Source organism: Ixodes scapularis, unplaced genomic scaffold, assembly GCF_016920785.2.
Source record: "Ixodes scapularis isolate PalLabHiFi unplaced genomic scaffold, ASM1692078v2 PGA_scaffold13__105_contigs__length_92229423, whole genome shotgun sequence".
NCBI classification, from domain to species: Eukaryota; Metazoa; Arthropoda; class Arachnida; order Ixodida; family Ixodidae; genus Ixodes; species Ixodes scapularis.
In genome coordinates, this window is record NW_024609839.1 from 31,365,041 (window position 1) to 31,389,705 (window position 24,665).

At 48.6% G+C, this 24,665-nt stretch overlaps 1 protein-coding gene across 1 annotated transcript; it reads right to left on the minus strand.

Moving 5' to 3' along the window:
• Positions 1–14,096: 14,096 nt before the first annotated feature.
• On the minus strand, positions 14,097–23,331 carry LOC8042991 (transcriptional regulator ovo). The gene is made up of 4 exons (XM_029980279.4): positions 23,074–23,331; positions 15,683–16,418; positions 15,264–15,421; positions 14,097–14,895 (listed from the first exon to the last, which is right to left on the minus strand). Exons 1-4 carry the CDS (start codon positions 23,243–23,245, stop codon positions 14,600–14,602), a joined length of 1,362 nt encoding a protein of 453 aa, XP_029836139.2. The 5' UTR covers positions 23,246–23,331; the 3' UTR covers positions 14,097–14,599.
• Between the last annotated feature and the right edge of the window lie 1,334 nt (positions 23,332–24,665).

The following is a 24,665-nucleotide window of genomic DNA, read 5'->3' on the forward strand; positions in this document are numbered from 1 at the left end:
CAGCGCTGACGGAGCGTACACTGTTAGCAAAAATAACACGCCCAGACGTGTAAACCGTTGTCCCATAGCGGACACGTCGAAACGTGTTCGTTTTACACGAGGCCATCTGTGGTTTTCGTCTACACATGAGGTGCTGTGTAAACTTAACAAGCTACACCGTGCCTGCCTTCCGCAAAACCGTTTCGAGCGTGTTCCTTATGAAACATGGCGGCCAGCGGCCGAGAACAGGCGAGAGACGAGCCCAGCGAGCCGCGCGCCTTTCAGCCGAATTGAAAGCACACAGGGCGCGTTAGTTCTCGTTCGATGTCTTTTATACACAGTAAAGTCTCCAAGCGGCGGACGTAGCTACTTGCAAAGGTACGTACGTGCGTTGTCGGCGGTCGGCGGCGTCGGTAGCTTCAACAAGCCGCTAGACAAAAAAAAAAAAAAAAAAAAAAAAGAATGCCGAATTTACATGGATAAATAACTTGAGCAAACTATTTAGAATCGAGCGGTAAATTGCGCCACCTATCGAGATTTCTAGCAGCCTGTTAATACTGCGAACGACCACGACTCAAAGCAACCCTACATATACCGCAGGCAACACAGCACACAGAAACACAGCACCGACATGTACACAAACACAACAACCGACACTACGCCCGAAACTTCCTACTCGATATACATTTCTCCCCGCGGCGCATATAAGCTTGACATGTGCGGGTGAGCTCTTTGGTCGCTGACCATTACAGATTTATAGAAGAATACACAAAACACGGCGCAATGGACAGCCGTGTGGTAGAACTGTTTGTATTTAAAAAGTATGGAGGCAAAATCTATAATGTTAGTCCGTTGTAATAAATAACGATATGTTAACAATAAATCTTAAACCGGTCATGAAAAAGTTCAAATTTTTGTTATTTTCTTGCTTGACCAGTGTTATGAGCAGTCCGACTAGCTTGAATCAGATAGGAAAACAAATTATTGGGATTTTGTCATTACGTATACAATAATAAATGAAAATGATCCTTGCGCAAAGCATTTTTTATATATTTTTGTGAAGGACATCCGGACATCCGCCCAACACTTCACTTCCGCTAGTTGCAGCAGTTGCAGCAGTTGCAGTACGGGAGCAGACGCCTTCACTTTTGGGGCGTTTTGATGCAGTTTGTTGTCGTATGTCGTGTCGGTGTCGAGAAGAGCGGTGGGGCTTGGGAGTTTGTGACCGGTGTTATTCGTGAACACTGGTATGGGGCGCTGATGCGTCTTTTTTTTTATACTGCCACCACCCCGAACTTTGAAGATACACGGGCCCGTAGCAGTGCATTATGCTGAATCGCGAGCTCCTTCTCTGTTGACGTCGCTTTCCTGGTACCACTCGTGGATACTGCAAGCGTTTAAACAGTGTGCACCCGTCTCGCCTACATCCCCGGTGACGTACTCGACCTGTTGAAACTTATTGCTTTCGTCATTTTAGAGTACGCAAGGCAATTATCTCGTTGGTCTGGTTTCGGTTATAAAAGCAAGGCAAAACGCTCGTAGTTCCCGCCCTCAGTACACGTTGGACATCTTCCACACTTTGACACCGGATAACTGAATGAGCGAGGATTTACATTCACTTCCGAGGTTACTCTTGCCGCTTCCTCACCGTTGAGCAGCAGGATGAGCTGGCGACAAGCCGCGGATGAAAGGCTTGAGCATCAACAGCCCAAGCGCACTATACCGATGCGGGCGACGCGGGTTTCTGTCAACCGGGAGGCCAGCACAAACCGTGACCGTTCCAGCTCTTCGTCATGACACGGTGTTGCAGAAACAGGGTAATATACAGCTACACGGATCACCGAAGCAAACGACTGCTATCTTAAATCTTGGCTTGTGATTGCGCCTTTGTAGTAGTTCATCTTATTCGTTTTGCTGGAGAGACGCAAACGACAGGCATAACAAAATCGCTTGCATATTCCGCATATCTCACAAAAGCATTTACCCCGTCACCTTGCGAAAAGCGCGAAACACGGAGTCCGCACCGTCCTAAGCTTCCCGTTTTTTACCTGCTTTAGAGCAGTTTGTACCTGCTAGTAGATATGCCTACTGAAACTGAAACAGGGCAGTGCCAGAGAGAAAGAGACAAAGTTGAGAAAGCTTGCTCGCTCTCCAATTTCTCAACTCTCAAGTGATTGTACCATAATAAATGCACCAACACGTCTTCCAAAATGAAGAAAGAGCACTACGTTCACAACATAAGAAGTGGTCTCAGTACATGCATCTGTGGGCAGGTAGGAAACCTTGCCTTAATTTATTCACGCCGCATGATTGGCGCAACAAACTCGTTGCAGGACCGAATCATCTACTCGAGCGGTGTACGTCGCTATGCAAACGCAGTCCAACACGAAGCATAGAAAACGGCAGATTTAAGACAACAATCCGGAGTTCATTATTCAATTAAAAGAACGTAATTTTGATGAAAACGCCCGCTGCTTCTTACTCACGGTATGTGTCGGGATACTTCCACAGTTTGAAACGGAGCGAAGGAAGATTTACTTTTAAAAACGCTCGCTGCGTCCTCCCGGACCAGCTGGACCGGATCAGGTGACGACGACGGGACTGTACCCGTTGAACCTCCACCACGCAACAAACAATTTGCGCTCCGTGTTAAAAGCGTGGTTCAAACAGACCCGGAATACAAAGCAGCGCACCACACACGACGAATGTTTCAGCTCTTTTTCGCATCACCGGGTTGCACCAAACAGAACGAGATCGCCGAAGTCAACGCCGCGCTGTCGTGAACATTGGCTTGTGGTTGCGAACTCGTGGACCCTGTGACTCCCTTCGCTTTCAAAGCACACACGACGATTACGAATGCTACTTTCCGTCGTCCAGTAACATCACAGGGGCACTTCTCTGGTCACGTCTTCACTATGTGCTCGCAAACTCCGAAGCTCTATGCGAAGCTTCTCGCGTCCCGTCAAACCAAAACAGTAGCGGCGCCATGCGTACTTGCCAGATTTTCTCCGGTCAAACAAAAACAACGAAAGCCAACCGGCGCTTGCTTCCAGCGTACATCGGCGTTGCGCTTGCGCCGTGGCCAGATCGCTTGCAGTTGAAGGTTGAAGCAAAAACGAAACCAACTGCAATGTCACGTGTTCACATCGAGGACACGCTTTTTATATCCATTTTAACTGTTTGGAACGAATAATTAGACCCATGACTTTATTTGTGGCGTCTAAGAAATTGTTATCAGGACCCCTAAACTAAATACAAACATGGGCGACATGAGGGAAGCCGCATTGCCATCGACCAGAAGATGGCGGCGAGCACGGTAAGCGCGGGTTTCGCCAACGTCCTGCGACATGGCGCAATTGCTTTTGGTGCATATCTGTCTCCGAGACATGTTTCTTTCCGCGGCATTTGTCTCGACGGTCCTTTCTAGGTGTGTCCCCAAGCATTCCGGTGCTTCGATAGCCGGCAATGCCGCGGTCGTCGCCGGGGGCGATGCGTGTTATCGAGGTCGGCTACACGGTTATGCGTGTATGACCGAACCAAAACACGTTTTTTACAACCTCGCATGATTTCTGAACGAATTATCCGTTACTCATCGTGTAAATTTATGGTAATTTGTGTAAATAGCGTGTTTTTCACCCCAAATATTCGCCAAATACACGGGACTTGCTAACAGTGTACTAGAGTTCAGGAAGCGCTACGAGCGCACGCTCACCGGCTCACAACAGCATGGCGGCTATGTTTAAAGGGGCGGCACAACGATATTAAATGGGAATGTTTTTCACTTTACACGAGCTTACAAGCAGTATAGTGGGACACAAGCATATTCGCACGCAACGTCACTGAACAAGAAACTTTTTTGTTGCGGTGTCATTTCAAGGACAAAAGCGAGTGTTTTTCTTTCAATCTCTCCTTCGCAAAACTTAATGACGCAGCTCGAGGTCGCAGTGGTGACATAGTGGCGGATTCAGAGGTGGGGGGGGGGGGGGGGGGGGGGGGAAGGTTTCGAATGTCCTGATTCCCCTCTTGAATTCTGCTTGTGTGAAAAGTTAGGGCGGGGAAACGGGTGGTGCACGAAAGCAGCCGATGTCAAAACCCCGTGTCAAATGCCCCGCGGCAAACACCCCGCCCTTTTCGCCCCGCTTTCAAGAGCCCCATTTTGAGAAGCCCGTGACGCATATCCCTCGTGCTTGTGTAACGTGAGCACGCGAGCTTGTGTAACGTAATCATGCCACACCCGAGACTCAAGTAAAAAATAACTGGGCAGAGTTTTCCGTTCTTCAGGCGTGCGCACACATTCACGTCTTGTGACGTTAAGAGTGAAAACAAACAGAAAAGATCAGTCACTGGCAAAACGTTTAAAGACGGCTTTTATCAAGCGTTGAACAAAAGTTTTCGTCGGCTCTGAAGCACGCGCCGATTCCCAGTTCCGGCGAAGTGGGTTCTGTCAATAAAGCTGTTAGCCCTTGGCTCATGGCGCCATACTTCTCACAACACCAAGCACCGGTTCCATTCTAAAAATATTTGTGTCCATCTATGTAGATAAAGTCTATAGACGTTTTACACAAGCGCCAGTTTGTAGCCGCCATTCATGACCTTCTCTTATCTTTCCGAGATGCCGAGCCACTAAAGCGGGCGTTGATGAGCGTCCATAAAGGCCAATGCTGTGGAGAAGGACACAGTACAACCTAAAATGGCAATAACCTGCCCTGCTGCGTTGATGATGAAGTGAAGGAAATGTGGAGGAAACCAAAACTGAAGGTCCTTTATGTCGGCGCCCATGCACAGCTGCTGCAAAGCGTCTATAATTCTGAGTCTGAGTTTCCTCTATGAGAACAGAGTGCATCACTGAAGAGACCTTTTGGAGACCCTCAACATGTTACGTTAAGACATGGAACAATGCTGGTCGAAGCGCGAAGAGGAACATGGGGCGGTGAGGACGGGTTTTTTGCAGACTTGTACCGTACGCATTACAAGTAATCAAATTACTTGTAATCGATTACTTTTTAGAGTAATTTTGTAATCAGTTGATTACCTTTATTAGGCAGTAATCACAAGAGTAATCTGATTACTTTTTGAAGTAATAAAATTACTTGTAACCGTTACAATTTGTCCACGGGACCGCCCCCCCGGCACACGCCTTTTTTTATAAAATGACAAAATTAAAATTTGCTTTTTTTTTTTCGAACGGAAAAAAGAAAGATTTTGCGGAGCTGTAGGAAACGGGAGTCAAAGAAAGAATAGAAACACTTAAGGACAAGGACAGAGAGCACAGTTCTTTCAACTAGCAACACACATTTACTGGTGTCTCCTTCAATAGTGCTATCTTCTTCCTAACGTTTGAGACTAAAGAGGAAGATGCGGAAATTAATATATTTATATAAAGTAGAATGTTTTCAAGATAGTTTGAGTGCAACAACGGTATTTCAATGGAATGCAAATGGACTCAGATCAAAACTTTCTGATTTTAAACAACTTGTTTTCAAGTACCGTTTTCCTGTACTAGCTATAACGGAACCTAAGATTAGCGATTATTCAAATTTTAAAATTTCGGGATAGTCGTTTATCACTTCAAAGAGAACATGCGGAAACAGCCGCGCCATACTGGGAATAAGAAAAGATCTTACTTATGCTGAAGTTGAAGTAGCCCCCCACGACACAAATGAATACGTTTGTGCCATTGTTAACGACAAAAACAAAAATATAACTGTCATCTCCGCTTACACTGAGACTCGGGCAGCTTTTGATTCAAAACGCGTCGAGACTCTTCTTCGGAGTACCCCCTCTCCGCATTTTTTATGCGGTGACTTTAATGCCCATCATGAGTTCTGGGGTAGCGTCCGGAACGACCAAAAAGGGTGCCAGATCAGTAAACTCGCAGAAAGTTTGAACTTAGTCCTGTTGAATGACGGGAGTCCAAGCTTTTATAGAGGAGAAACTGTCAGTAGCGTTCTAGATCTGACATTTGTGTCAGCTAGCTATGTCAAACATGTTGCCTGGTCAACTGATCTTGAGATCAGGGGAAGTGACCACATGCCGGTCCTGACGTTTGTCCGTGGCTTTGACAAAAGCAGAAAACCACATTCTATATCTGTTACTGATTGGGACAAGTTCTCTACGCTCGCCAGTGATTTAATTACAGCAACAACAACCAATGATCAGCTATTGCCTTTCCTAACAAACTGCATATTGCAGGCGACTCGGAAAATAACCCTGCCTTTCAATCGAACAGAGGTAGACATAGAGTACGAAAGGTTACGGGCAATCCGCAGACAAGCAGAAAGAAAAGCTAGACACACAAAAGATCCTGAGGACTACCGCAATGTCCGGAGAGCACAAAAAAAGGTACGCAAACATCTTGACGCTCTTAGCCGACGTCGATGGAGAGAGCTCTGCTCATCCTTAGATGCAAAGAAACATCTGTCTCAACTGTGGAGAGTGATCCGCGGAATCAGAGCGCCTGCTCAACAACAATACCCATTTAGGGCCCTCGCATTGCGTGAGAGATCTACAGATATTGAAATTGCTGAGGCATTTTGTCGCCTTGTTACTCGAAGCTCAAGCTATATCCAATGTCCAAAACGCCATGTTGTTCATTCACCGTCATCAAACAAAATCTTTCTCGATTGTCCCTTTACTCTTGCAGAGCTGAGTCATGCACTACAGGACTCAAAAAAGAAATCGTCACCTGGTCCTGACGCAATAACCTACTCGGCACTCTCACGGCTGGATGAGCACTCAAAACGCAGACTACTCGAATACTATAACCAATCATTTTCTACAGGCGTGCTTCCACGAGATTGGAAGCGAGGCAAGATCATCCCCGTTCTGAAACCTGGACGTTCACCTCTTGACCTGGGATAATTTCGACCAATCGTGCTAACCAGCTGCGTGTGCAAAATAATGGAGCGAATGATCCTCTCAAGAATGACATGGTACATCGAAAAATCCAAGTTGTATCCTGAAGAAATGTCTGGATTTCGTATTGGACGTTCTGCCACAGACAGCGTAGTCGATCTGGTTAGTTCGGTCGAGCAAGGCATTGCCGATAGAAGCAAAACTCTAGCTATCTTCATAGATATCCAAAAGGCCTTCGATTCCATCACGCACAAAGCAGTTTTGTCTGCAATGGCTGAGCATGGTTTGGGTGGGAGTGTTTTTAACTGGGTGAAAGACTACCTTAAAGAGCGAACTATCTTTATGCAGACAGTTGACGGAGACACGGAAGACCACACAGTGGAGCGAGGTGTACCACAAGGAGGAGTACTAAGTCCTACGCTCTTCAATATTTCGCTTGTATCCTTACGCCGGAAGCTCCCTAGGCATATTCAGCTTTCGATTTACGCCGATGATATCTGTATGTGGTCGACACACGCTAATCGTTTCGTCAGCCAGCGGAGACTTCAGCACGCTCTTGCTGAAATCAGCCTATATTTACGAGAACGGGGAATGTGCCTATCTCCCGAAAAAACTGTGGCCATGGCGTTCACACGAATGTCGATGAAACGTTTTCCTTTAGTCCTTGCTGGAAATCTCATCCCATACCTACCAACACATAGGTTTCTCGGTTTTTTAATCGATAAAAACCTGACCTGGACACCACATATAAAATACCTTAAATCGAAGCTTGGTTCCGCGTCCTATATCCTTCGCTGCCTTACAGGAAGGACTTGGGGTAAGTCTTGCACATCTATGCTGAAATTACAGGACTCTTTAATTAATTCTCTCATCAGGTACAGCCTACCAGTTTTGCAGAACATTTCTGCCACGAACTTTAGGAGTCTGCAGGCAGAGGCAAATAAGTCTTTAAGAATTTGTCTTGGCGTCCCTGGTGGAACTTCAAATGTTGGCACAATTGCAGAAGCTGGAGCACTTCCTTTGACAACAATGCGCATGCAAGAAACGTTAAGAATACACCTAAGGCACAAATCTCGACACAAGCGGCATTATCTCACAAATTTGAATCGTGAAAGACCAAGCTCTGGGTTCGGTAAAGCCGTGGATGAACTGCAAAAGAATATTCCTCCTTCAGCCAAGTATTATGAAACCCCATCCTGCCCTCCCTGGACACTGCATGTCCCAGAAGTTTTTATGAATGTGCCAGGTCTCATCCAAAAAGCAGCACAGTCACAAGTAATTCAACTTCAATAGACGCTCAGTCATATTCACTATGCATGCTTTGACCGTGTGCATATATACACAGATGGCTCTACACGTACTAGTACATCAGCCTCTGCAATAGTTATACCAACTCTCAATACAACCCGTAGCTTCAAGCTGTCACACAATGTCCCTTCAACAACTGCGGAGCTACACGGAATTAAGATGGCACTCCAATTCATCCACTCTCAAACAGTTTCACAAAAGTGGGCAATTTTGACAGACTCACGGGCTGCGCTGCAGTCATTAAAGCATTCCCTCACCTCTTCATCCAACCCACACTTGTGTTTTGAGCTTTTGTTTAGCTACGCAGAGCTCAAAAGAAGCGGGCATGATGTGATATTCCAGTGGATTCCGGGGCACACCGGAATAGCTGGAAATCAGGCTGCAGATGCTGCTGCCTCTAATGGTCACCTATTACAAACCACGGACACCGTACCTTTTACGAAAACAGACGCTCGATCGTTAATTATGTCACTTGGTAGAGAGGAATTTAGAAAACTTTGGAAGTCACCAGACTATCATTACAAGCCACTTTTCAGAATCGATCCTTCTCTAAAAGGAATATCTCCAAAACATTTACCAAGGAAGCTCGAGACCCTTTACCACCGCATACGTCTTAATGTCGCATATACAAATCTCCAAAGATTTAGGTATGGCCACGCGGCTAGCCCGAATTGTCAACAGTGTGGTATACCCGAAGATCTCAATCACATTTTTACAAGTTGCTCTAAATTCGATGACGCGAGGTGGACACTACAAGCCACCTTACAACAACTTTATGGCGAAGCTTACAGTTTTAAAAACATGCTAGAAACTTGGAAGCCGCAAGATAAGCAACGAGGACCATTAGACGCGTTTACAAACTTTCTCGAAGAAACTGGGCTGATAGACCAACTTTAACTTTACCTGGAATCGTTTAACTATATACGTACAGCCTACGTGAGGCGACGTGAACTGAAAGTGAACACTAACTCATTTATATCTCGTGTGTGTTTATGGACAATAGTGAGCAATGACTCAGTGTTTCTGCAGTACAACGACGTTTCGTTTCTTCATCTGTGACGGTGTGTGTTGGTGTCTTCAGCAGTACAACCCTATGACTGATATGTGAAAATCTAAACCTGTATCCCTGCCTTCCCTGCATTTTTGCATTCTTCTGCAACCTTTCTTCCCGCCTCCCTTCCCATGCAGAGTAGCCTGCCAGACTACGTGTTTGGCTAAACTCTCTGTTGTTCTTCCCAATAATAAAAAAAAAAAAAAAAAAAAAAATATTTATATAAACTCGGAAAAAAACACAAATTCACACCCAACACACTGGAAGATAAAGAATTCAGAAAGAAAAAAGAAAAAGAAAAACACTATTGACAAATTGAGATAGAGCGCCCTTTGGCTAATCCAGCTCTGGTTTCAGGTAGTTGATCTCATTTCTGGACAAGGCGAGAGAAGGGGCAGCGATGTTGTGATCGTCATGGGCTATCTCGTATGCCTCAATGATCTCTCTCCCGAGCTTGTTCTTATGTCTCCCAATCGTGCAGGTGTCCTGGAACCGGGCTTCACAGTTCGTACTGTCTTGCCGAAGCACGAGAGACCTCGAGGACGTACTCTCGTAGGCGCGTGTTAAGGCAACGACCTGTCTGTCCAATGTATCGGTATCTTTGACTCCCGTATTTTCACCAACACGCTCTTTCACCTTTGTAGGAAACGAGGTCAATCTCTTTCTATGTACAGTTTCTGTGGAATGTCCGTTTTTGTTTTTGTTTTTGTTTTTTTCGTCCTGGGGACAGGAAGGGGGAAGTCCCAGGGAAGCCACAGTGCGTGACAAAGGCCATTCAGGGCGAAGTTTGAGGGAGCAGAATGTAGCTTTGTGAGTCCTTCGTTCAAACTAGCCCCCTCACGCACACACACACAGAAATAAAAACAATAAAAAAAAAAAAAAACTCCTGCTTAGGGTACCTACTCGCAGCCCGTAGGAGAAGCAGAACCGAAGGATGCCTAAAGCGGATGCAAAATATAACAAAGGCAGTTGAAATATTTCCCCATTTCCCCTACGTGGTCTTTGTAACAAGCAATGTTTCGAGTTGAGAAGTGGTCGGGGCGATCTCTTCCGCTAATGTATACTACAGATGATCCGTTTCAAATCCTGGAGCGGCTGCTCTTTTGTATAACATGCGAGCTCATCCACATGTGAATAATAAAATGAGCGACGCAAACTTTGAGCGACAACCTTTGCTCAAGCTTAACAAGATCTAGAACCCCCTCCGCTTCCCCCCTCCCTCCCCCCCCCCCCCCCCTACACACACACACACACTGGCGAACGCCCAAATCATTAAACGTCTTCAAACGAATTCTATGCTTGTGTCCGCATTGTGAAGGTGCAACGACCACGAAGAGGGAGGCAGTTTTTCTTCTTCAATACTTGTGCAAATTTGAAATATAGGTTGGAAGTAGTTCATTCTTATAAGCGCTAAAGATGTGGCTTCACACAATAAAGTAATCGGAAAAGTAACGATTACTTTTTAAGTAGTGTCCAATTACTTTTGCCGTCAAGTAATCAAGTAATCTAATCGAATACTTTTTAGCCAAGAGTAATAGTAATTCTAATCGATTACTTTTTTTAGTAACGTGTACAAGACTGGGTTTTTGGCACGTGAGGAATACGGAATGGGGGAATTGAACGCAGGGTTTTCGAAGCGTGGGGCTGATGACGCGGAGGTTTCGCGACAGGGATTCTGCACGCGGGGCAATCGTGCTACGCCCTCTCAAACATATAATACGCTAACCCGCCTTTCTGGAAATACCTGCGTTCGCCCCCGGACATAATCAACGCTACTTACAAAAAGAAAAACTGTAGTTGTGGAATTATTGCGCGGGGGAGGGGGGTACCCCCTCCACCTACTTCAGTCCGCTTCCCGTAAAGTCCTTTGATAAAATCCATGCTAATACATGGGGGGGGCTTTAGCTTCCCGTCGTTTGAAGCGCCATCTAGATTTTCGTTTCAGAACGGTGTGTTCCTATAGTACGGTGAAACACCATCTAAACGTTGTGCTTCGAAACATATATAGAATACACGGCAGTTATACCAGGAGCAGTCCGACCCATTGAACGACGGGAGGCGAGGTGTGTGTGTGTGTGTGTGTGTGTTGGGGGAGGGGGGGGGGGAGGGGGGTCACTGCTCGTGCAAGCAGCGTCTATGAACAGTTCCGTAACTCAGCTAATATAAAAACGTTGGCATAGTCCCCCAAGTGACGATATTTGAATGCGGCTCATATATTAGACCCGAGCGTTGCGTGAACACTCTATTCATAGACTCGTGATAATCGATAGATCGACAAGCTTTCGGGGTTAGTGGCTCGTGCGCGTTCCCAATCGTTGCAATGACGCCAATACTTGAACAACCCTATAGGGAGTATTCACAGGACGCCATATTTGTGGGTGCTCGTTAGAGCGCGTGCTCCCATTAATAGGCTGCTAAGACCGGAAATCTTGATGGTGCGGAATGTACGCGGCGAAAGAACTGTGGAAGCTCGACGTCAGCACGCGCTCGGCAGTCGCGCACACAGCTATGGCCGCCAGTGAATACTCCCTATACCAATGTCTGAAGATCAGCGCTTGTTCTGTGCTTTGCCAACCCCCGCGCATAGCTATGATATAAGCTGGCGGCATATAATCGGCTCATGTGGCTGCTTGTTCTGGCTGAGAGATGGGAGAGTGGACGCTGCTCGTCTTTCTTTCGTTTTTTTTTTCCTGCGACTACCATTACGTGGGGAGAAAAAAAAATTAAAGACGTTTACAATTCCTTGTGATGTCGAATTAGAGCGCAGCTCTTGAGGAGGACACCAGAACCTATGTTTCTCTGCTCTAACTTCGTTTCCATTTCACCGAGATATACCATGAAAAGCGTCGGTGCACAAGGTTGTGTGACAAACAACGAGCCCGCTGAATGCTGGTGCTGGCAGTTTTAAGATGGAGTTTAGAGTGGATCGATGTTTCCAATTCGTGTGATATTTCGGCAGGGTTTGTAAGTTACTTTCCGTAAATTATACGTGTCATTTATTTTGGTTCGACTTTTAACTGGAGTTACCATTTTAGGCCGCGTTGGCACTGGTCGCACATCGAACAAAAGACAAAATGCCGAACACCGTCCGGGACGTGTTTCTTACTTGTATGCCGGTCCTGTCACTTTGGTCATACAAAAGCTCTCTGCAGACATACATACACACGTGTGTATGAAGCGAACGTGCTTCAGGTGTTTCTGCAGATAATTATACCATCGTACCCGCAGCGAACAACCATGTCGTTCGAATGATGTCTTAGCAATGCGGCTTTACGGAATACTATCGAGAAAGTTCATTTTTTCCCCATATTTTCTCGTACGCACTCGGTTACAGCCTGGGATTCACCCGATTGTCCGTTACAAAACGGCTGGACCCAGGTGCCACGACGTCGCTTCTGCTATAGACCATCTCTGAATGTAGACTCTCTCTTCCAGCGTGGTCTGCTGCTCGGCGACGTTGTGTGTACGGGGCACGTGGTGCGAGGAAAGCCCCGGAAGGGCTCATCGGGGTGCCACGCTTTGTGCGCGTGGGGCGCGTGCCCCTACGCGCACCTGGCTGCACGTGCACATCGTGCCCGCGGCCGTTGCTGCGGTGTCTATCCGGCCGTTGACGGCGAACTTGTGGTAACTCGAAGGTGCCTCCTTGTTGCCGCCGTACCCGCTGTTTACAATGAGCGGTTTTCTGCTAACGTTCCTTTTTTTTTTTTATAGCGGATCCTTTTGGGGGGCGTTGCATACTACAGTGTTGGCCGAGTCTTTCATGTGACGTATGGGTAGACCGTACGCTAGAGTTTTGCGTTGCCGTCACTTTGAAGAACAGATTGAGCACGCGCCCGCTAGGCTTGCAATCCGCAACGTACGGTCTACTAAAGCTCTCCGTTGTTAGAAATGGCAGCGCGAGCTCACCATTTACTCCCTTTCAAAGTGGCCGTCGCCATCTTAAACGGCGCAACTTACAGCATGAGCGAAAACACCGTATGGTTCTTGGAAATGCCACAGAAAATTGTACACTTATATATATGTGTGTGTGTATATATATCGAGAGGGAGACAGAGAGAGAAAGGAAAAAGACAAGAACGAATAACAATGACGCCTAAAATGTGCACAATTTTCTGTGGCATTTCCAAGAACAATACGGTGTTTTCGCTCATGCTGGAAGTTGCGCCTTTGTGATAAACTAGGAGCTCACGTCTAAAAGAAAAACGCTGGACAAAAAAATTGTATTGAATATTACGTAGCTTTTCAATGGTTATGGTTTACTGCCCATCATCTTTCCACCAATGATCTAAAATAGCCTCAGGATGAAACCCATGTGCGGAAAACGGTTCGAGAAACGCACTCAAACCGGAATATAAAAAAAAATTACAGGTCCTTATTTTTTTTTTTTTTTTTTTGCGAAATTAAATTACATGGTGTTATTCGCGGTTTGGAAGTCGCAATATACGTATGTGCTTTTAACGAGATCGCATTTGCGGTTTGGGCGCGATAAGTACACTCGTTTCTCGAATATAGTGCAAAACTATTTCCGCATGTGAAAAAATTTTTTTTTTGTTTATATTTTACGCACATGCGTTTTAGCCTTGAGGCGTTTAATTCTGAGATTAAGTTATGGAAACGTATGAATGTAGGCAATGCCATAGGAATTCACAAGTCCTGCAATCGATATACTCCAAGGGAGGATTGCATGCTAGTGCGGCAGCTCAGTATAGTTGCAGAATTAAAAAGAAAACGGCAACACAGTAACGTTTAGAAACAAAGCGATATATGTTTTCAATGTGTTTCTAGCTTAGTAGTGTTCAGTACAGTTTTTTGCTATTGAAGCCGAACCATTTGTCAAATCACGAATACCGCTGTCGCTGTGTCCGAGTGAGAAGACAACAAATCGGACCAAGACGGAGTTTCTTGGTATGAAGGAAACCTTGCAGCATTTATTGAACGTGTAAGGCAGACATGAGAATCAACGATGGTCCTCCCTGTGACTGCAAGGGGATGAAAACAAAGAAGAGATCAAAGCCACGGGCTGCGCACCTTACTTCCGTCACTCCGCAAGGGCCCTCGACACCACACCGCGATTCCGTTTCATTTTTGTACTTAAAGGAGATGCTGCGACTTAAAAGAGTTGCTGCGATGGTCCCATTTTGTACTCAGTGGGATCGGTCAGACCAAGGTGCGGGTTGTGAGGAAAATCCGGAGAGGGCGTTCTTGCGGAGCATCTTTCGGAGGCTCGAGAGCGAGGCCGGACACGTGGCGGCCGTCTAAGCGTGAACGTGAGGAATGCGAGAAACATAAGTTAACGAGGCGGCCACCCGAGGGACCCTTATGTACAAGTGGAAGACGTTTCGGGAAGGGGGGTATCACAGACAAAGAGCGGCGTGGCATGCACGACGTCCCGGAAGGTTTTTGTGTTCAGGAATGCACGCGTAGCAGGCCGACTGGGAAGCTTCCTTCGTTGAACTTGAAGTGCCTCTTGTCGTAGAACTTGAGCAGGGCTGGACTGTACGGATGACGGTCCTGGAGGTGCATGTAGTGCACTTCTGGCTCGTTGGTCGTGTGGCCGCACTCTTCGCAGACGTAGACCTTGGCACGGCGCTCCTTGTACGCGTACTGGTGCTGGATGCCGTGAACCTTGAGCGTGTGCGACTCCAAGGAGCAGCGCTGTGTGAACGACTTGTCACACATCACGCATTTGTAGGGCCGCACACCTGCAAGAGGAGGGGACAATGCGTGAGCGTTGGAAGCAGCGAGATTCCGGAATGCGCAGAGTGAAAACGGGCTAGAGACCTTGAGCCGTGGTCACACTGCTAGTTAATCATACAAAAGACGGTCTGAAGACATGTATGAAGCCAACATGCATTTAAAATGCATGAGGCATGTCCGCAGATACTTTTGTCATCATGTCTGCGGCGAACGCCATGTCTTTTGTATCATGTGTGAGCAGCGGGACTGCAGCTTAAGCGCCCCACGCTGGTGCAAGGGTGCTGCTTTGTTTCAAAACTCGCGAATGAGTAAGGGACCACACAGCGACGAATAGAGACATCGGTGATGGGTCATTGACATCTGAGAATCTCACCTGTATGCGTGCGAGTGTGCCGCTTAAGGTCAAAGGTGTCGTTGAAGCCTTTCCCACAGAAGGTGCACAAGTAGCGTTTCACGTCGCTGTGACACTTCATATGTCGGTTCAGGAGCCTTTGAAGACCGAAGCACTTGCCGCACACCTTACAGGACAACCTGTTTGGATAGAAGACCAAGCAAGGAGAGTGATTAGATTTGACAATGCTGTAGCAACTTTCTTAACAAAGTGCTCTTATGAGAGCTTAAGTCCAGTTTATTTAGTCGTGGTGACACTGCAATGAAACTACACTACTACGTAATTCCACATTCGCCGCATTGACAAATACGGGCAGCTAGCTTTCTTTTTAGTATAGACTGGCATGAAAAGTGTTTTCCCATGGATAATAGTTGGAACCAAGTGAGCCGAGTGCAACGCACCTGTCCTGTTGTGCCTGGGATTGGGGTGGCGGTGACTGGGGTTGCAGTTGGACCGGCGGCAGGGGCGGAGCTGGTCGCTGAGGACTCGCGGGTTCCATCGAAGCCACGCTCTGATTGCTCTCGGAGTCATGCAGTTCCAGAGACTGGCTCCGCCGACTCTTCTGCAGCAGCGGGTTCTTGATGCCATGGCCGCCATTGACGAACTCCAGCGGCGAATTCTCTGCGATGCCCAGCCTCTGTTGAAGAAGACTGAGCCGCATGGGCAGTGGCGCCGGACCTTCACCGTCGTCATCGGACATCTTGTCTTCGGACCTGACCACGAGGTCATGCGGCCTCGGCGAAGGCTCCGGAACAGTTCGGGACAAGGGTTCGGGCGATGGAATGGTCGTTCGGGCGTCCAGGGGAACGTCGAGGGGCGCCGGCAGCCTCGTCGGGAATCGGGATATCGGCGACTGGATGACCGGTACCCGACGCGGACATAGCGCCGGTGGCGGTGGCTCGTGGGATCGCTCGGGTCTTGAGACCATATATCGGTAGACTGCCGTGAGGACGGAGGTGGACGAGACCTCGGATGATGAGTCCTCGGAGGATAGGTAGGGTTCATCGGAGCTCTGCCGAAAGCCCTTGTCGCCCTCGCTCGAGGACGGTGGCGTGGGAGGGGAGACGGGTGGGCTGCCTCGCTGACTGGTCACCGGGCTGACTCGTTGATCAACGCTTGACGCTGGGGAGCCCAAGTCTGTAGGAAGAGAACAACAAACATGGTGATTAGAGGTGCCAATGTATTGTAAAGTGTGCTGCTTACGTGCAGTGCTTAGAGTACAATCTTATGTACAATGACATCCGGCGTTGCCTCTAAGTAGAGTGCAGAGTTTCCTTTCCCGAGGAAATGGATAACGCGTGCAAGAGCGAAGTTAACATATTATTCAATTGGTTGTGGAAAAGCAGCGTTCCGCAGACTTTTCCGAGTTAACAGGTGTGGTCCGGGTCATTTGATTGTTGAAGAAACCTGGGGGACATCCTAACTTTAATTCCCAAGACCACATTCCCGCTCCACTATCCGTGGCCTTTCGTGATAAGGACATGCGTGAGAAAAATGCAGGACCGATTTTTTTGACAAAGACGGCGTAGGAAAGTAAGTGCACGGTCAGACAACCCCTTTAACACCAAAAGTCGCCCGATACCCGACACCGAAAATCGACGGTTGAGTACCTAGGATAGTTTGACAATACCCCAATGTCGCACAAATGTTTTTTTTTAAGATAGTTTAACGTCGTAACTGTTTGTACGACTGAAACTTTTGTACAGACTCAGAGCAGCAGGAGGGGCCAAAATGGAAGAGTCAAGGCGACCGATTCCTTTTAATCTATCAACAAAAGACTGAGAGAATTGAGGAAGGGCACGGCACTCGTTTCCCCTTCAGCCAGACCGTTCCACGCTTTGCCAACCTGTGCAAGGGGGGTGAAAAAAAAAAAGGCATTTCACGCAGGAAACTTCTTCGACGTCTCGGCTCCTGGACCGTTCTCAGAACACCACCGGACCAACAAACCAGAGAGAGGGGAATGCGAACACTCCGGAAATGACGAGCCTCCGCAGGGCCGCTGGTACGGGACTATGGACTCCGGTTTTAGTAACTGGGCCCGTTCCGAAGAGCGACCAGCTAAGATGCAACTGTAAGCGGCGTGACACCAAGCGGAGTTGACTGTAAACGAACAACGAAACCAAAGGAGGGGCTGGGAAAACCGTTAACGTCCCCGAGAATGCCACGGCCCGTTCCACGTGGTTACCGACCGACCAGTAGGGGGGCTGTTGGGGCGCGATGTCTTTGCAGCCTGAATGAGCAAGTGGCATGGGAAAGGAAGAAAGCAAGGTGCTTGCCATTCATCTCGAGTTGTTGGCTCGGTTGCGGAATCGGGAAAGTTTCGCGACACGTGAGAAAAGTGAAACAGAAAAGTACTCAGCTGAGATTTAGAAATTTGTGAAAGGGAACTAGACTGTTAAGCTAAGAAAAAGTATTTGACCCCGAACTGTGTTTCTTTCACCCCGTGCTGACGAATGTTTGGCCTTGAGACGAAAAGGTGTTTTGCCCGAAGACAATTCGCTTGGGGCAACTGAACTCTCGCTACTGAATGTTTTGTCTCTTTGACTAGTCAAGTCGATACATGAAAAGTAAAGGCGGATTAGAGGGAAGCTGTTCTAACAAAAGGGTAGTATCCCGAAGAAGACGCAATTACGAAAGCTTTGACAACCCTCACCTCATGAAAAGGACAACTCTAATATTTTGATCAATTCTCAATCCCCCTTAGGCCCTAGCAGTTTGAACTGCCGAGGTACTCTCACAGCCTTAAATGATCCGCAGCCACAAAATCCAGACGGCGCCTTGTTTACTGGGGCAGTGCTCAGCCTCGCCTGGCCTTGAAGAAGACTTTACGGTTCCAAGAACTAATGGCGCGGCGACCTTCGGCGGCCCAAAGCCCTACTAACGGCCTGTCCCATAGCAGCAAAACTGCCCAAAAGAAGCGATGTACACTCTAGGCACGAGGAAACAAGCAGAGCACCCCATCTCGGCGTCCTTGCACGGCTAGGGTAAGGGCACACTTGCCCCCGGGGCACCCCCTTCCACCTGGAAGAAGCTTTCGGCTTCCGCGAACCGCTGCCAGCAAGCTCGGGGCAGCTGTGGGCAGGACGAGGGCAATCAGGGAAGCGCCTAGCCCTTCCTTGACCACTACTACGGGGCAGCTGGACTGACTGGAAATTGCTTCCTGGTGGAGTGTAGGGGCTGACCGCCGAGTCGGACATCTGCGCGCTTTGGGTCAGCAAGTTACGGGCGCCCAGGGTGGCCTTCTATGGCCTCGCGAGAAAGGGGAGATTGTATCGGGACCACTTTCTCGCCAGTGATCCCATTGAGGGACATTTGGCTTTTGGCGAGAAAGGCTCGGTCGCTTGGGGTGAGAGGTCTTCTGCGATCCCCGAAGCTGATTTGCGTTCGTCCTCGATTTTCCACGCGAAGAGACAAAGATTGTATGCCTTGCTCGCGGCTGCAATACGACCTTGAACGAGCTAGTGTAAAAAGAGAACTTTCTTTATTTGATCTCGTATTTTTTTTTCTCCACATGTCTATTAGTTAGTTAAAAACAAAAAAGGAAATTTCGATCGCTGTAAAACGGAAATCAAGGTCACTGCACGTCAGGCGTAAGCTCAATGCTGCCCATATGACGCACCTCTGCAGTTCGTTTAATTGGGATCTGCCAGCGAGAGAATACTAGTCGTATTTTTGGATTTATACCAATTTTGTAAAGAACCAGAACAAGCTAGCTTGAAGTCAGCCAAGTATATTTATCAGAGCCAGTGTAAGTTCGCCAAAACCTAGTTCAAAGAAAGCAGGCGGGATCTCCCACTTGTTGATTATAGTCGGCCACTGAGATGTCCAACATGGCAAAGACTGTGCACGCGGGACACCAACTGTACTCCGATGCACATGCACCTAACGATGGACCGCAACGAACACTAGGAGCCACCGGAGCCAATCCCTAGCTCGGAAGATGTCACGTGTCCTTCCGGTTGAGCGGAGCAGGGAGCGCGAAGTAACGTGACACGCTCCGAGCAATGGATTGGGTCCACAAGCTCGTAGCCTCCGTTGCGGTTCATCGTAAAGTGAAACGTTGGAGAGGAGAGCTTACAGTATTATCAACTGACTGTACAGGAAGCCGGCCAGACTAAAGATGTAGTTTAGCAAGACGTGTTGTTGGGCTAGTTGCTTCATGGTACCGAGTGAACTTGCATGCGCAAACACAGAGGACGGACACGAGGGAGTGGACAAGGACAAGCCTTGTCCACTCCGTATTCATCCTTAGTGTATGCGCATACAAGTTTACTCAATAAAGATAGGATGCCTGACCACTCCAGACAGACCGGATCCGCAGCGGAACTGGCGTGAGGCGCTGTCTAGAGTAATTGAGAAGACCTTGGGGGAGTCCGATACAGAACCAGCTGGGGATGATCAACAAATAAACCGCCCACTCCGCTTTTCGAGGAAACCGGCCCCACAGATAGTGCAAACCAGAATGTGAGCAACGGTTCGAGTTTGCCTATGAGTAACGTTTCTGAAGAATGATAGGAACGACGACAGTGTCGCTCTCTCTCTCTCTCCCTTCCCTATTTCCTCCCAGGAAATTGAAAAATTGTAAGACCGACGTTCGTGAGCACTTTTAGGCTGCGGTACACATGACCACGAGGCAATAAGGGAACAATATATATATATATATGTCACCACAAGGTTAAAACTGCCATATCTAAACTGAGTCCAGATAAAGAATCTGGGGGAGTGCTGAAGTAGGGAGGCTTTAAAACGTGTCAATGGTCGATAAAAAGCGCAACGTGGTCTAGAAGCTGCAGAGGAAAAGAAAATCAAAACTTCCAGACTATAAATATTTGAAAGCTAGAAGGTGTTTATTCAGTGTTAACATGTAAAACAGGAAAACGAGGCATGCGTAGTCTTTGAACGGTAACACCGTGAGATGAGACGAGCAAAACGTCTACTGGACGGAAAACCGAACAGACAAGAAACACCACGCTTTTAGTAAGCAAGCATGTGCAGAAGTGCTCTTTTGCGGAATATCCGAAACTGCGCACGTGTCAACAGTCCAGCGACTCAAAATTTTTCGCCTGGGTGAAAAGTGGTGCAAGGGTGGTTTCAGACCATTTTCAGAAGTGCGCGTCACCTTGTAGCCGCTACACCAACTATTCGAGTGCGTCAGCGTTCGGCGAGAACTGGGGTCCAATCAAACGCTTCGTGCGCAAGAAATGACGACCATCGGTGTTGAATGGATGGATGGAAGTTAATGGCTATACCGTTTGTAACGGGCGGTAGCTTGCGCCACCTAGCCTAATCTTGATGGACTTTTTTATTTTTATTGATAATCTTTTTTTTTTGTTTTATGAAATTTTTTTTCATGTGTCGATTGAAGCACGCGCACGACAACAAGAGATACAAGAACAGCCGCGTCGAAGGGGCTCATTATGTGGACGTCTCACGTCAGCGCGTCCAGTACCGACACAAAAACAAAGTAACGGAAACTCTGGCAGCGGAGCAACCTGCCGCTTCAATACGGACAGGTTTCCTCTCCCTTCGCCGGAATGCATCAGAGAGCGGCGGCGAGGGGCTCGATCGGAACCCGTCCCGAATGAACGGCCGGCGAGGGGGGGACGCGTCCCGCGCCGGCCTTGGCAATGAACGGCAACACTTTCACCTTCCTCTGGCTAAGGCCGCCGTTGCGCCAGCAACCGGTTTCAACGGCGGCGGCGGAGATGGACGCGCAATTTTAGCAGACCTGTACAACAGACGTTCCCTTTCGCTGTTTTAACGGAGTGACGTACCCGCGCGCGCCGGTCCCGATCTCTCTCGCCAAAGCCGGAACGGCGTCCAACTCCGGGATTAGCGGGTTCATATGTCTAGTGTTATCGATGATGGTAATGATCGCGGCAGATTATATCTGCGGTCAAGAAACTTACCCCGGACATCTTACGTAGCTAAATAAAAAAAAAAAAAAAAGTCACAAAAACACTATCACAACTTTCTTGCTTCGAAGGTAATCAGTATCGCTGCGGCTTTAGCAAAGAGTTTTAGTAGATCGTTCTGATACCTGATAACGATGCATGCACAAAGACGCAGGCGGAGAATCGTTATCGAAGTCATAAGAACGATCTACTAAAACTCCCCAATAAACCAAAATGCTTGACTAGAAACCCGTGCTTATCTCTTTTGATGCGAATCACTGCAACCGTGCATGAGAAAGGTATACTCTGCACCAATAATTTTGCACCCTTCTGGGTGTTTTTCAGCCGGTAAGAAAGCTATCACCCTAAGGGTGTTCTAGGAACACCGTAGGGGAACACCGTAGCTGGTGTATGGCGTTCCAACATCTAGACTGTTGCGGAGCCGCCCCAATTAATGGGTGGTGGAGCAACTACCATCTTGAGAAAGACGCTACAACATTGCAACCTAACTGCGGGCGAGCTTCGTCTGTTGCACGTCCTTCTTCCGTTGTCGCAAAGGAGGACGGGCCCGTAGTCTTTTACCCGACGGTTCGAGGGAAAGGGAGTAAAAACGGTTTTCATCGACGCTCAAGGAGCAGATCATTCCCGACAACGACGTCGCGTGCCCCCCTTTACCGCATTGACCACCCGCCCAGGCCACATCCGATACAGATCCCGTCTGCTAGAACTCATTGAGATGCAAGTTGGCCTCGAGGAACGGAACAACCGCTGGCAAGCGGGCTGGCGGTTGCAAAAGAGGGGAGGGGTCGCGTAACGGTCCGAGCGTCTTCCACGGGCCTCTGCTGCAACGGACGATAGAACGTCTCGCGAGGAACAGCAGATGTCCGCGCGAATCTTGCGAGGAACGCCAGATGCGCCCAAGAACCGTTAGAAGAAGCGGACGATAGCGCGCCCGGCCGTGGACATGCGTCGGAGAAGCTATCCAATGAGAGATAAGTGCGATGCGACACGCGGGCCCTTCGTGGATAGCGACTCCGGGGGCGACATGGACACCCGAAGCGATCCACAGAAACCAGACAAGAAGCTGCTCCAGCGAGGATTGCGACACGTGTTTACAAGGCGTTCTTTTTCCGGTGCGCGTCAGCGGCACCAAGGGCAAGGGCACTCCTCGCGACTTTCTTCCCAGTTCAAGGAAAAATGCGGCGGTCCTCAAGGTCCTTCCATTGTCGGCCCGGTGGCGGCCGATCCGCGGAATTTTGTCGAACCGCGATGAAATTTTGGGGAGTCTTTAACGAGGGGAGAGGGCGGGAGTGGTGACAGATCTACGACGGTACCACAAGGGGAAACGGGGCAATGCCAGATTTGGGTTCCGCGGCGCCAAGACAACAACGCACCTTGAGGCGGAAATGCGTTTTCCAATGGCTTATACGCCTCTTGAAGAAGAGGGTGCGCGCTGAGTCTGCTCGAGTGATTGCAGATGCATCGGATTAGTGTGCAAGGCTGACGTCTGCTGGTACTACCGTCCGACAACAAATAAGCTTCTCTTAAATTAAAAGAAAAGTTTCGTCATCGAATGGTTTTGACAAGAAAAGTCGGAACATGTACCTTTAAGATATATTTTAGAACAGTACCGTTGACGACGCACCATCATCATCATCCGTGCATCGTGCAACAACTCCTGCGGAAATTGGTTAGGTCAGTAGTACCATAGACGAGACATCGTCATGCCTGCATCATGCAACGACATCTGCAGAAATTGCTTAGGACATTGCCATTGTAAAGCAATCATCCCTGCTTCATACAACGACTCGGTACAACTGCCGAGATCGCTATCGGTGCGGTACCGTTGGCAGCAGTTCGCGCACCCGGGCCGAGGACGGAGGAAGGCACTGGCTCACCGATGATAAGATTTCCCTGGAAGGAAGCCGGTGGACACCGCTGCACCACGAGACTCTGCGGCGCCTGTTCTGGGCTGGGCGGCGGGGTGACAGCCTCGGAAGCCGCAGAAGTCGCAGAAGTCGCGGGCCTCCAGTGGCTCCGGGACTTGCGCACCAGGAAAGCCTTGGGCATGCTGCGGTCCGCCGGTTAATCCAGGTCAACGAGAAGGGACGGGCGAACCGTAATCCGGAGGGACGGCGGCCGCCGGCCAGGATCGGGACCCGACTGGCCCACGGGACGGAAAGGGGGCGAAGGAACTCCGGGAGCGTGCGACACACGGCCGGAACCCAGCACGTCCGACTGGTCTCTGCGAAAGTGGGCTACTGGAGTCGGCTAGCAAGGTGAGCGAAAGCGACAGCGGCTGCTGACGTCACGGGAGAGGAGGATTCGGGGCCCCCCTGAGCGGGAGAGGGCACCGCGCACTTGCCCCCCCTCGGCATCCACGAAGGGCAACTTGTTTTTCCTCCCTTTGAAGAGCCCGAGAGGGGTCCCCGCCGCCGATGGGGGGGAAGGAAGCTGCAGGCCTTTCCTTCCTAATGGTCCCGACGCTGGTGGTTTTGGTGGAGGTGGAGGATGAGACATCAACAACACAACATTGCGCAGGTACACACGCATCTTGCCGAGAGGGGGCAATGGCGCATGCGCAGATTGAACGCCGTTGCCACTCGGTCAGTGACACATCCTCGAGAACATTTCTGCTTTGCCCCTTTGCTGCCTGCTCCGTGTTTTTCGGTTGGGAAGGCGAGGGGGCTTCTTTTTGATTTTGGCATGGGTCCGGTTTTTTTTTTCTTCGTCAAAGTGACCTACGTTGCCTCAACGGAGTCGGAGTTGCACTTACTTATGTTTACGTTTTTTTATTTCTTCACGGTAGATTGCATCTCTCCATAGCTGGGCTGGATTGTGGCGTTTGGAAAGTTGTCCAACGTTGGGATTCGTTCGACCAGAACGTTTACGAAACAGTGCAGGGGGTGTGTTCAGATTGGCTTATGCCAAATGTTTACTGCCGAATGGGCTTGTTCTCAAATACATTGAACTGATGACGCAGCAGTCGTTGTATAACCGCCACCAACGCGGACATGTTATATCTAACAACAGGTAATCTTATTTTCTGTTACGGTAAAATTTACCGTTTCGTTTCATCAAGAGACGCAGCATCATGCCGTTTTATACTATCTGTTGGTCAGCAAGATGCCGATATCATAATCCCGTGGCCGACTCTCAGCAGGCGGCAAAACTTCGCCTTGTTCAAAGTCATTGAATGTGCTCTGCGTCATCAGTCTCGACCGATCCTGTCTTTGTGGTTGATAGGTGAGAATGAACTCTCCTGTTTACGATTGTTTTCGTTCCTATTAAAGGGCACCTGAAAAGAAAAAAAAAATGTCTTTATGAAACAGTCTAGTTGGGACACGCGTGTCAAAAAATTAATTTCACACGAAAAAGAATAATTTTAGAGCAATATTGACGGCGCGAGACGCGATTTAGTCGGTAGTCACCTCCTTTCCACTTGCTTTATCTCTCGGCATTTCGGGCGCGGGGAGGAGAGGTGGATCGG

Excerpts from the sequence above, each read along its gene's own strand:
- LOC8042991 (XM_029980279.4), bottom strand. The coding sequence starts at position 23,245 with ATGCCCAAGGCTTTCCTGGTGCGCAAGTCCCGGAGCCACTGGAGGCCC. Across the intron at positions 16,419-23,073 it reads CCAGGGAAATCTTATCATCG|ACTTGGGCTCCCCAGCGTCA; the intron begins GTGAGCCAGTGC and ends CTCTTCCTACAG. Across the intron at positions 14,896-15,263 it reads GCACACTCGCACGCATACAG|GTGTGCGGCCCTACAAATGC; the intron begins GTGAGATTCTCA and ends CTCCTCTTGCAG.